At 40.6% G+C, this 13,036-nt stretch overlaps 1 protein-coding gene across 1 annotated transcript in view; it reads left to right on the top strand.

The window, feature by feature from the left end:
• Positions 1-13,036, top strand: part of SCAI (suppressor of cancer cell invasion) — a 42,182-nt gene that overhangs the window by 13,562 nt on the left and 15,584 nt on the right. The window contains exons 3-9 of the mRNA XM_050714539.1: positions 6,284-6,379; positions 7,010-7,096; positions 7,683-7,781; positions 9,099-9,195; positions 10,596-10,694; positions 11,464-11,616; positions 12,427-12,528. Of these exons, the coding sequence (XP_050570496.1) occupies positions 6,284-6,379; positions 7,010-7,096; positions 7,683-7,781; positions 9,099-9,195; positions 10,596-10,694; positions 11,464-11,616; positions 12,427-12,528 (733 nt within the window). The remainder of the gene's footprint in view (positions 1-6,283; positions 6,380-7,009; positions 7,097-7,682; positions 7,782-9,098; positions 9,196-10,595; positions 10,695-11,463; positions 11,617-12,426; positions 12,529-13,036) is intronic.

The raw sequence follows: 13,036 nt of genomic DNA, 5'->3' as shown, positions 1-13,036 counted from the left end.
TTGCATGTTGTTCAAGCGCAGATCACAAAGATAACAGAGTACTTACAGCCATTCTGTCTGTTCTTTTGGGGCAGAGTTAGCACTTTTATTGGATTACCAGATAAGAGATGTAGTTTTCATGTGCATCCGTGGTACTTTGACAAAAAGAAACCTTCTTATCCAGACAGAAGATAGGAGGTAACCTTTGGATGGAATTTGGGCAATAAAAAATAGAGAGATGGGCTTCAGCAGCCAGCTCTCCTGTGTGAAAATAAAAACATCCTAGAGTGGTTAGCTGCCTTTGTCCTTGCTGTAACTTGGCACAGTTAATGTAGGTGCTTCTTGCACCAAACTTCACCGCCATTTCACCTACAAGGCCTGTGATTCCTATGGCTATAGCTGGGTAAAGCAGCATTCAGGTATCTCCTCTGTTAATGCTTATTCTCTTCTGGATAGTTCACCTGGAAGGGACTTGGCAAGTATCCTGATTCTTAGTCCAGTTGCTTGCTTTTCCTTTTAGCATAATAAATACATTGATACCTGCCTGCCCTCTTCTGTTTTGAAGATGATGGTAGCCTTTGCTGCTGTATTTGATGCCATTCTCTTGTCCCTAACATGTTTCATGGAAAAAAAAAATGTGGTGGGGGAGGGAGAGGAGAGCAATGATTTCCTTCCCGAAATCTCCTCTGGGCACTTCAGCTACAGGGAACTGAGCCTATAGCTGTGTTGGCAGCTGCTTAGCTATTGCTGCTGCCAAAAATGCAAGGGCTCAGCCTGCCACGTCTTTGTTTCAGTAGCGTTTCCTTCCTCTCTTCCCAATACAGATGCCAAATACAGCATTTGAGGAAAACATACGATGATCTGCCAAGGTTGCTGCTCCAAAGTATACTTCATGCTCACACTGCCAGTGATACCGTCCTTTTGTGGCCATACCTACTAGAATAACTTAGAAAAGAGGTTGTCTTCCTAGTATCAATACTTGTTTTTGGACGAGCTATGAGTTATAAACAACTGTTAATGAAGTGTGTTCCAGTTTCTCTTTTTCCTCCTTTCCCCACTCCCACTTGCTTTTTTCATCGAAATGTGGAGAGGGAGTGTGTTACAAAGAAGCTTTTCATGGTGTGCTGTCACCTGTTATCTTCTTTTTGATGCTAAAAAGTGCTTCAGTGTGTTCAGTATCATAGAGAAGCTTGAAACTTAAATGAGGAGACTTTCCACATGTATTGTACTTTCCCAGACTACGAAGTCTTGTTACTCATTGTGTTGGCTGCAAAAATCATGACTGCTGTCCTTTCACGGAAAGAACTGGTAGTATTTAGCTGTTATTTCTCAGACTTGCAGTAAGACGCAAATTGAACCTCTTAGTTTTATGAGATGCTGCTGATTTAGAAACAACAGGGCCCTGCTAGCTTCAGGTAATGCAGCGGGCTGTAGCCCTGTCTCACACTGGGAAAGGGACTGGCTTCTCACACCAACGGCATCGGTGAGGCGGGCGACTGCGTGCTGTACTGGTGTGCTTACCTTTGTGGGTTGGTAGAGGCCAGGGGGACGCTGTGCTGAAACCCCGTTATCCCACTGCTGTCTAGGTTCTGGGAACAGGAGCCTATAATTACTACAAGCATATGAACATAAAAGGAAATTGTCCTTTTTATCACCTGTCAAAACTGTGAATGTGTTTGAAGCTCTGAATGTTAAACTTACTGTAACCTTCTTTTTGAATCGAAGTGTGCTGCTGAGCCTCTAGGACTTTCTCAGTGTCTTTGTGTCTCTGTGAGCTATGTCCCTGTGTGACAACTCCCATGAGGTGCTGGCCAAACAAATCTCAGCACCTTTAATTGCTTTCCTGTACTATCTGGCATCTGCCAACAGCACGGATGGAACAAACTTCTGACAGAAAATGAATTACAAGCACAGGAGTAGTGCTGGTCTTTGCTAAAACTATGCAGCAATACTGGATAAAATTCTCTGTGGAATTTACCCACCAGCCACTCCAGTGTGGTAAGGGAACCAGTCTTCTGTGCCCGGGGTGAGAAACCCATCCTTTCACACCACGGGAGTTCTTGTCTTCATGGCCGGTTTGGAATATTGAGACATCAACAAATCAGAAACAGTCTCCGTGTGTTGCTGGAGGCCGATGTGTCTCCATGTGTTGCTGGGGATTGCTTCTTGCTGCCCCTTTGTCCCTCCTCTGAAGCTGATCGTGATCAGTAATAGCATGAGTGAGTGCCCCTACCGCTGCTTGGTCCCTACCCAGCGTCCTGAGCCAAGCGCACCCTGGAAGAAGAGGGAGCTGTTGCCTTTTTCTCTATGTATGGCTTTTATCCGTCTCTAGATCTGAAAGCCGCAAAATGTCTTGCTATACTGTAGGTCTTTTGCTTTCAGTTTGGGTGTGTAGTTAATTCTGGATCGTATATTCCCTGCCTCCTTCAGTGGGAGAAGCTGTATTAATGATCCACTTTGCAGTCAACTGCGTCTCTAAAATTCTTTTGGGCTATTACTTCTCACCAAATAAGGCAGATCCTCTGGTCTCATTAAAGAAGCCGTGCACTAAATGTCCTCTCTTGCTTATGCCGTCTGCTTTCTCACAGCAAAATTTCTTGATACATGGGAGCAACATGCGTGATCAGAACACAGAACAGCAAATGGGAAGGAAAATGGATGGTAGCAATGGCAGGGCTTGTCTGCAAAAATCCGTGATGGAACCATGGTAATGTATTGTCATAAATGAAGTGTTATTACAGCCATGTCAGAATACTATCAAAAGAACAAGTGCTACTGTCTGTTTCCATGGAGATCTTTCCTGTTCCCTGGGGAGCTGAGGAATCGCATGGTATTGTGCAGCTATGCCAGCTGCAATTAGGCGAGCATAAAGCCTGAGAAATATACGTGTGGACACCCAGCAGTGACCGTGGACAACAGTGGCCAAACATATGTATGCTGCACTAACAGCTTTTTAAAATATCATTGATTTTCACGTATTCCAAACTAATGCAGCACAGTGAGTTGAACTCGGTTTTAGAGGAATGCTCAGGCTTGTATAGAGAGGAAGGTGCAAAATAAGAGGAGTCAGTTGCATGAGGGAAGATGTCAGGTGAGGTACAAAGAACATTTTAGCTTACTGATGTGGGATATATTCGTAAGCATCATCAGCAAACAGATGTTTATTTCTTAATTTGTGCAAATACCTGCTTTTTCCCAGTATTCAAGGGAGGAAGGGTGCATCTTCTTCTCTCCTTATGTCAGACCTCTGCTCAAATGTCCTGAGCAACTTTGCCTAGAAAGCTCAAATTAATACTTGGAGTCAGTTTACTAATTCAGTCATTAAGTCAGTGTCATTGAACTTTTTTTTTCTTTTTTTTTAATTTTAAATGATCAGTTTGCATCTTATTTTGTGTTTTTTGTTTGTTTGCTTTTTTTACCCCTTCAAAAAAAAACCCACAAACATTGAAACTTGTGGACATGCTAATTAAATTTAACATTACCTCTTGCTATATCAAAGCTTGCAATATATCTTAGTCATGTATTTGGACAATTTATTAACTTCTTTGTTTAGCTGAAATGTTTGCATTTATTACTACAATATTTTGGATATATTACTACAATAGAAAGTGGTGAATCTTTCATTGCAGTAAATTATTTAAACGTATGTATTCTTGTATCAATCTGTATTTGGATGAAGACGTATATTGTGTTGGTGCCCTGAAGCACATGCTTATACTCCTGTTTACCCCTCGCTACAACAAAGTATGTTCCAAGATGTTGAGCAGTTTGAGATGATCTTCTTTTCTTTTAAATAAAATGCTACCTTGGCATCTTCATAGAATAGCAGCAGCAGGTACTGGAATGGCTTTTCTGGGTTCGTAAGTGTCATAGCTGGTAACAGATTCATTTTGCATATAGTAACTAAGCTAGGTCCCCTCAAGCTGTGTGGGAAGTATAGTTGGCTGATGAGCAAAAGAATATTAATTTACTTTTCTACCCAGGGTGCTGTTAAAGCAATTCCAGCTAGCAAAAATGCACCACGTTTTTTTTCTCTGGAAATTGTGGTGTGCTGCTTTGCCTGTCTTACTCTTCCAGAGGACATGGCGTGGTTTCCAAAAGGTGGTTTGGAATGCTTTTGCAGCAGTCTGGGCATCCCAGGCTTGGAGGTAGAATATGCTGCTTTTGTCTGCAAGTCTGCTGAAGACTGAGGTTTTGCATGGTGCGTGAAGCAGCCCAATGATCTGAGAGAGCATTCCCTGAAGGAATAATTCTGGAATCAAATGACAGATTATGCCATCTTGAACAAGTGATTCCAGTTCCGTGTAGGGTTGTATACCTCCTCTGAATCAGCTTCAGTATACTTAGTAAGAAACATGCATTCAGTGAGACTGGTGGGTTTTGGTCTCCTCTGTTGCATTTGTTCCAAGGCTCAAATAACTCCCAGATGAAGGCCTTCTACTAGGATTAAGAGCATGTGTATTTAAAGCTAAGATCCTTAGGACTACGTCATCGTTGTGGGGCGGAGCTGGGGGGAAATACAGCTTGGAACTTGAATGAATGTACGCAAGGAGAGTTAAGTGGCTTGACTAATGTGTCTTTCTGCACTGGAGACCAGTGTGGAAAAGAGTGTCTCGGGTTCCAACCTATCACTAACTGTGAGTTAGAGGGTGACAAGTGTTGCTCTGATGATGTAACCTGACCCAGTGAATGTTAGCCGTGAGCATCTGTACTGCTTGCTTGGCCTGGTGACACTTGCACAGCTGAGTTATGGATGATGTTATAATAGGGTCTGTTTCTGAAACAGTGAGCAGCCTCATCCATCTAAAAAAGGAAATTTCCTTAATGGGTAGCAAAAAATGTTATCAATCTAAATGAGTCTAAGTGAACTAATTACCATTAGATTATTCTGCCTACTCTTGGGTAGTGTGGTTTGTTTTGTTTTTTTTTTAATTTCTTTTTCTTTTTATTATGGGTAAGAGTCCAGTTTAGCTTTCAGTGCATGTAACCAATGAAAATACTTCTCTTAGCAAGACGGTAAGATGTTTTCAATCACATGTTGAAAAATGCATGTAGGAACATGGTCGTCTGTTCTTTGGGTTGACTGTAGGCCTATTTTTCTAATGTTGTTGAGAACCTGTTAATACTGAGCGGCCTTGATAAAGGCATGTTTATGGGGTTAGCATGGATTCCTTTCTACTCCTTAGACAATGTTTTTGTGCATATCCAATCACTTGACTCATGTGAGCTCGCTCATGGGAGTACTACTTCCATCTGTTGCCATTCTGCGTGTTGGAGTAGCCACTCTGGCATTCCAGGTACATCTGGAGAGAACAGGCGCATGTGTTCAGTGTATCGTATGTTCATAACAAATACGGTATGAATGCATCATAAATATACCGTATGTTTCATAGCTGACTTGAAAGTGAATGTCTACCTGTATAACTGGTGGAAGCTGTGGGACACAACTCACCCCAGACAGTCAGCCTTTCCTAAGGGGTCTGCTGTGTCGGGATTGTTGGCCAGTCTGATTTGTAGCTGGACAGGTGCCCTCAGCTAGGGTGTTAAGGACGGGTGGGTGTTGACTGGTGATAGACACTAGAATGAGTAGAATAATTCTGCTGTTCTTTGAATAAGTGATTGAATTACAGTTCACACATGAAGGGTGAGTTATTGTCTTAGCAGAAAATTTTACCTCAGACACTTATGGTTAAGCTGCATACCTTCAGTTTAACATGACAGCGTTGTCCTTTTTTGGATGGAATCTGTAAAACCAGGGCAATTTATGACATTGGCTCTCTGTATCCCCAAACAGTGATTACCTTTATGCAATCATTCTGAACATTTGCAAAATGCATGTGACCTTTATTAACACTGACAACTTTAATTCTTTTTTCATTTGAAAAGTGACTAGAGAATTCATCTGGAAGTAGAAAGCCATAGTTAGGAGACAGTACTGAAGAATTTCTTTGTGCCCATGCATGCTTCTTTCTTGTATATATGAGTACACAGTCTTGTATACATGTTAAGTGAATATGCTGCCTGGCTGTTTTGGGGGTAAACGTGTTGGGGATAATATGGTCAGATCTTGATATATGTACTTCCTACAAGCCAAACAGCATTTCCTTGGAGATTCTAGTTAGAACAGGTTTTGAAAAACTATAGGAATCATGCTTCTTGTAGTTCTGGGTGCAGGCAGAATTTGAAAATATTTCAAGTCAATTCTGAACAAAGCTATTCTGACACTGATCCAAATACGCTGCCGTCATGCTGGGTTGACTGGAATCTACTCAGTAACTCTGTGTTTGTCGCTTGTCTGTTGCAGGGATTTACCTCAGTATGGGCAAAAGCAGTGGCAATCCTATTTCGGGCGAACATTCGATGTTTACACCAAACTCTGGAAGTTCCAACAGCAGCATCGGTAAGGGAATGTTGTAGACAGCCGTTTTCTATGGATTTAAAGGCAACTTTAATCTCTGGTATTACGGTATGCCTAGGGGCCCCAGTTAAGACTGTGATTTCACTGTTATTCAAGCATGAAGGGAGGTAACAGTCACTTCCTGGAGTGCTCACAGTCTAATGAATTAAAATGTTACAGAGTTTTCATTTTATTTTATTTTTGAACAAAACCTTTTGCTCTACTTGAATGCATGTTGCTTTAATATATTGCCAAGGAGAAGCTGAGATGATGGCTTCTGCGGTGCAGAACCCATCTGGAATGGTGTGAAGCGCCTTGCTGCAGTGTGGGCTTCGATCTTTCACACCTTATGTTGGCTGTGTTGTTGAGTGTTCTCCTGGGAAGTGGTGACCTTTTTGTGTATTTTGTGCAACATACTTATGTCTAGCTCTTGCAAGTTTTTGCAACATAAATGGTCCTTGTTCTGGTGTGTGTATGCAGTGCTGTTGGCTCTGTGAGGGACTGCTACTGGGAATGCCACACCAGGAATGAAAGCTGAATTTGGCCCTACAATGGCTCTTTGTCTTGTCTGGTGTGATGTTCTGAGAAATTCTGGAATGCCTTTTAATCTTTCTTTTCTCTCTTGCGAAATAGACAAGTATTGGACAATCGGTATGGGTTGAAGCGGTGGCAAATTGGGGAAATTGCTTCCAAGATTGGGCAGCTCTATTACCATTATTAGTAAGTAAGCACAGAAAAGGATTCGGTAGGGAAATGCAGCGTTAGTGGCAGTTTCACGCCAGTTATCTGGATACTCAGTCAGGAGCCTGCTGAGGTAGAAATGAATGTCAGTTGAGTTGTGATGTCTGTTTGTGAATGAGAACACACTTGGGACTGCATGGGGGTGCTGCAGAGAAAGGCACCTGTGAGCCTGATGTGATATTGCGAGAGTCACACTGATACTGCCTAAGGAGTTGTCTCCTCCCTCAGAAGTGTCTTTAAGTCTTCCATGTGTGCTACATTTGACTCATGTGCAAAAGTGTGATTTACAAGTTTGGGAGCTTAATGTTCCTTTAAACGTGAATTAACCTGTCACCTGTACATGTGGGCACAAGATAGGCAGATTTGATTGTTTTCAGAAATGGAATCCAAGCTCTGAAATCTGTATTCCCAGCATGCACAAAGAATGAGAGTCTGGCTTTCATACAATGTTACTTGAGGAGGGAGTTTTGCCATTGATGCACAAGATGGTTGAGGGGGCAGAAAGGGAGGGTCTGGCATGGATTTTCATCTGAAGCAGTGAGCTAATCTGATTTTTCCTCTACAGCTTGCGCACTTCAGAAACCAGCTATCTCAATGAAGCTTTCTCCTTCTATTCGGCAATTAGGCAGAGGTCATACTACTCCCAAGTCAACAAAGAAGACAGGTATGTCTGAATGCATGCACTCCTTTTTTTTCTTTTCTTCCCCAAGGCTAGAACGATGTATGAAAGTAGCAAATAATTATAGACTGTAGGATCAAAACTGAGATGAAATCAATGTTTTTGGAGGAAGTTTCTTTCAACCCTTTTGCAATGATTAAAAACCTCAGGATAAATAAGAGCTTTTCAGGATGACTGGAAGAATATTCTATTGTGTAGTCCTGGCTAGAAAGCTGTTAGCCCAAAGGTTTTTGTCATTTTGAGTCCTGCACAGTGGCAGTGCTGGGACCTAGTATGCTGCACCTGGAAGATAAATCAGTTGGGCTGAAGCAGAGGAACTGTTTGTTTCTAATCAGGCATTTTGAGGGAGCATCATTTGGTACTGCTGTACAACAGCCCTCTGTAACTATCTGGGACAAGGTCCAAGAGCTTAAGAAGGCATAACATCTTCCTTTGTTGGTATAGTGTCTTGAAGGTGTATTCAAAAGAGGGATGTGTTGTGGCAGTGCCAAGACTGACTGACTGCCAAGAACATAGGTATAAATAAGAATAGCTAGAAAACTCAATTCTGGATCCTGATAATACGTTCTAGAGAGTAAACCTGGGTTCCATTATCAAATTAAAGGTAAAGAAGAAATTATCTGAAGTCATCAAGATAATGCAGGAGGTTTAGTTAGGGACTTTCCTGCAAGGTGTTCAAGGATCTCTGGACTTCTTTGCACTTCTGTAGTCTTGCAGATTTCTAAATGTACCTACGTGCCACAAAAAGATGAAGGTTGCTCAGCTCTGGTGTCTGTTGCTCCTATTATCTTCTCTCTTAAAAAATCTCTCAATTTCAGTCTGAGTGCTTGAGCAGTTTCAGACAAGATAGGACTGAGCAAGCATGTTTCTAGATGCTGTCAGGCAATTTTAGAAGTGGTTAAGTAATTACAGGGTATGCTGACTTGCAGGTCTCTTAAGTTGTCCCAGGTGGGTGAACTCTGAGCCAGCTGTGATAATCATCTGATGCAGTGGGGTCAGATACTGCCCATGAACTGTCAAAAGGCTTAAAGACAGCTATTATAACTGATTCCCATGCCTCTTCTCATGTAAGGAGCCTGTGAGGAAAGGGGTTTTCTGATTTTTGTATCTGTATTCAATTTAAATAAACTGAGCCAGGTACCTGTTGATGTCTACACGAATTCAGTTAGAATTCCTAATTTGCAGTGTGTTTGATCTCTTTCTGATCTTAACCTCCTCCTCTCCCTTACCCTGGCTCCATAGTTGCCTATCTATATTGTATTTCAATCTCAAATTTGACTGTGGTGTTCTTGTTGTGTTCAGGCCTGAATTAGTGGTTAAGAAGCTGCGTTACTATGCAAGGTTTATAGTGGTTTGTCTCTTGCTCAACAAAATGGATGTTGTAAAGGACCTTGTAAAGGTATGTTAAAATGATGATAAAGGTGATGGGTGGGAGGCTGCTGTTTATTAAAGGCTTTTCTCCTCATTAAGGAATCTATAATTTAGTCTATTTCATCTGAAATATGACTCATTAGATTTATGATGTTTGCTGCTGCTACAACATAGCTTTTCGTTTTTTTAAATTTAACTTGATTGTGCTGTTGGATGCCACAAAAGGAAGGAATAATGTGGATTGATCTATGGAAAGATGTCAGTGTGATGTGAACATTTGGCTAGAGAAAAAAAATTACAAATTGATATAGTTACTGGGAATAAACTGTAAGATGCATGTTAGTAATCTGAAAGTGTGGGAATCATCCGGTAGCTCTGAGTACATCTTCATTCTTGTACTTCATTTAAGACATTGCTGAAATCTTCCCCAGAAAGTCTTTATGACACTGTATTGCTGTGAAAGCCAGTATCTCCTAGATTGATATTGGGCTTATTTTTTCTTCTTTCCAAACTGCTGTCACTCTGTCCCATGTCTAGGACACATCCTGAATATACTTTGCACCTTCCAGAGACCCATCAAAATAAAACCTTGCTAAAGGATATAAATATTACTATGAAATTGGAGAGGCTGAGTCTGCATATGCCTCTGCTGTGGGAGTAAAGTACTGACTGCATATAAACTCAAGTCTTTAGGTACAATGAATAAAGTACTGACCAATGTTGATCATTGCCTTTCTGGTATATCTGACATCCAACACAATGAATATCCTCTGTGAGTCTGACATTTAATAATGACACTTAATGTTCCAATGATTTGACAGTATTGTTTGAACACCAAGTAAAATATTCTGATAGTTACAGCTGAGATTGGGAGGTACCCTTTAACTACACCAAAGGAACAGTATGCTTCTCCTGACAGCATATGTTTCCCAAACCCCTCTAACAACCTTATGCAAGCAACTTCTGGCATTGACAGTTTTGTGTAGGTTGCATTACTGTCTTTTTGTCTAAGCTTACTTGAACTAGCAGTAGCAGCTAAAAAAGCCATACCATTCACTTTCTCAATGTATTTAAAATTGCTTGTAAGCTTAAATTTGAGTCCTCTGTGTCCATAGATTCAGGTAATAACCAGTGACGTAGCTGTATGTGAGTGTGATAGTTACACTTAACTCCAGATATTCTTTGCATTGGGACCTGATGAAAAGACACTTTTCATTGCCAAAGCTCAGTGCAACATTGGCATTCTGTCTCTTGAAAGAGCACGCTTTGGCTAGCATGTTAGTCACAAGCGTGCTACATATGTTCTTAAGTAAAATGATTTTTTTTTTTTCCTTCTTAAAGGCCAGCACAGCTAACCAAATTGTAAAGTTACTGACTGTTAAGTTCTCAGTTTAAGAAGTAACTGTGTCTTTGAACTTTTTACATCAGGAGCTGTCAGATGAAATTGAAGACTACACTCATCGTTTTAATACTGAAGATCAGGTGGAGTGGAACCTGGTTCTTCAGGAAGTGGCAGCTTTTATTGAGGTGAGAATAGCGGTCTCTCTTAGTTGTCAGTTGTTGACTGTTTTTTTGCTGGCGTTTTGACTGTTTTAAAGTGTACTTTGATGGAGTACTGGCCTTTTACACAGGCAACACATAAACCGTTGGAAAATATAATGTAATCATGGCAGTTAACTGATAGTGCCTCGTAGCAAAGTTGTAATGTGACCAACTTCTGAAGTTCATTAAAATAAACGTATTTATTCTATCAAACAAGACAGTGTTCTACTTTCCTCTTTTTGTACAAGACGTCATTGTGTAGCATGAGTATGTATTTAAATATTGCCAGAATAGATGGCAGCATTATCATTGATTGACTCATCTCCCTTCCTAGTTCCTTCTAGGAAGGGAAGAAGCAGTAAAATTGTGCATGATTTTTCTGTATTCTAGGAATGTGTAGTTTGTTCTGCATCAATTTGTCAGGTTGTTGATGACATTTGGTTCCTCAGGTGTAGAAAAGCTATAGTATAGGAAGCGGAGTTCGTGTTGTTTGAGGGAATACATTTTTTCTATCTGCTGTACCTTCAAGTACTTGTACCATGTATTTGCTTGAAGTCTCAAAAAGCTGTTTTCTTTCCAAGCGCTAAGGCATTGCTGTGTGGTTTGCATGCAAACATCTGCATGGCAAATTAATTTTAAAAATCTGCCTCGGTTATGAAAGGTTTGTTGTAAGTGGCGAGACCTTCGATCTTCTCTCTAACTGTAAATCTGTACATTCCGTTGAATCCCTTATTTATTCTGGTTGTCTTTTTAGGCAGACCCTGTAATGGTTTTAAATGATGACAACACCATTGTAATCACCTCCAACAGGCTTTCTGAAACTGGAGCTCCATTGCTAGAGCAGGGAATGATAGTGGGACAGCTTGCTCTTGCAGATGCACTGATTATTGGGAACTGCAATAACCAGGTAAAAGAGATTGAACTCCAAAGATACAAGCCCAAGGCCTCACAAAGTCCCTCCTCCTGTGACATCCCTTTGGATCATACAGTAGAAACTAGAGATTGCAATAGTGATCACTGAAATATTTTGGAAGTAATGTTTGCAGTGGCAGCGAACGTAAGAGGTTCTCAGAAATAAGAGACAGGTTTTTTTAGATATTACACCTGTGGTACTCACCTCATATTGCTTATTATTCATCATGTCAATAAGTAGATACAAATGATTTTTCATATAACAGATCAGTCTTAGTAATGTTCAAGCACGAAGGGCCTGTAGGCTGTCTAGAAAAACCTTGACTTGGGCTTTCATATGATATACCCCAGCTTGTTGCAACAGGAAGGGATTTTCAAAAGATATTCAAGGTCTTGTGTTTTACACGATGATGATAATGAAGTTGTGCAAACGTCATGGCTTTTCTCTGAGCTCTTTTTTCAGGTAAGCAAGTTGTATCTAAAGTACAGTTTGTGTATCTTCCAGATTTTGTCTAGATTCACAGTACATAGCAGGTTCCAGCACTTGATTTGTAAACGCCTCAGAAAAGTCTAACTTGTGAAGTAGAGACTGCATGACAGTGAACTGGCCTAGAGGACCTTAATAAATAGACTTTGTCCTCTATGAGCTCTTCTAAGATGTTAATGGGTCTTTAGAGATTCAGAGATGATACTGACAGAAAACAGTCTGTCTGGGATGCAGTTGAAGCTGTTATCTGGGTAATTCTAAAGAAAGACACTGTTTAATTTGTGTCTGGCAGAGTAAACCATTTCACTCTTTTTGCAGGTCAAGTTCAGTGAATTAACAGTTGATATGTTTCGAATGCTACAAGCACTTGAAAGGGAACCAATGAATTTAGCTTCACAGATGAACAAACCTGGAATGCAAGTGAGTTCTATTTCAGTGACAAATCTGACAACAGATCTTAAATAGATTTAAAAGAAAAAAAGGGTGTAATATTTCTGTACTGTCCCTGTGCAGAGGTTATGCAGGTTATGAAGGGTAGTTCAAACCTCTGGAATTTGACCCAAGTAATCAATTTTTGTTGTTGTTTTCTTGGGGAAACCTTCACTGGTGGGTAAAGTATCCGAAGTGGATATTTGGGCATCATTTCACAAAAGGTTTACACTGGTATAGTTTGAGGACTTCTGAAGGCGTGTAATGGCTATCCTTGTCCATGTACACTCACCCATTGTTTTGTTTTCTCTCTAGCAGTCATGCAGCCACACAAGTTCATCAGCTTGCTAATTCATAGGAAGTTTAAATGTCCCTTCTGAGAAAGCGCAAAAAATTATTTATCTGTAGGCAGAATTAAACAGCTAGATTTTAATTTATTCAGGTGACATGGGGAGTGTTTTTTTTTCCATTCTTCTCATGGGTTATGCTTTAGAGAATA

This window comes from Cygnus atratus, chromosome 19 (genome assembly GCF_013377495.2).
Source record: "Cygnus atratus isolate AKBS03 ecotype Queensland, Australia chromosome 19, CAtr_DNAZoo_HiC_assembly, whole genome shotgun sequence".
Taxonomy (NCBI): Eukaryota; Metazoa; Chordata; class Aves; order Anseriformes; family Anatidae; genus Cygnus; species Cygnus atratus.
This window is presented reverse-complemented; position numbering and strand designations above follow the sequence as displayed.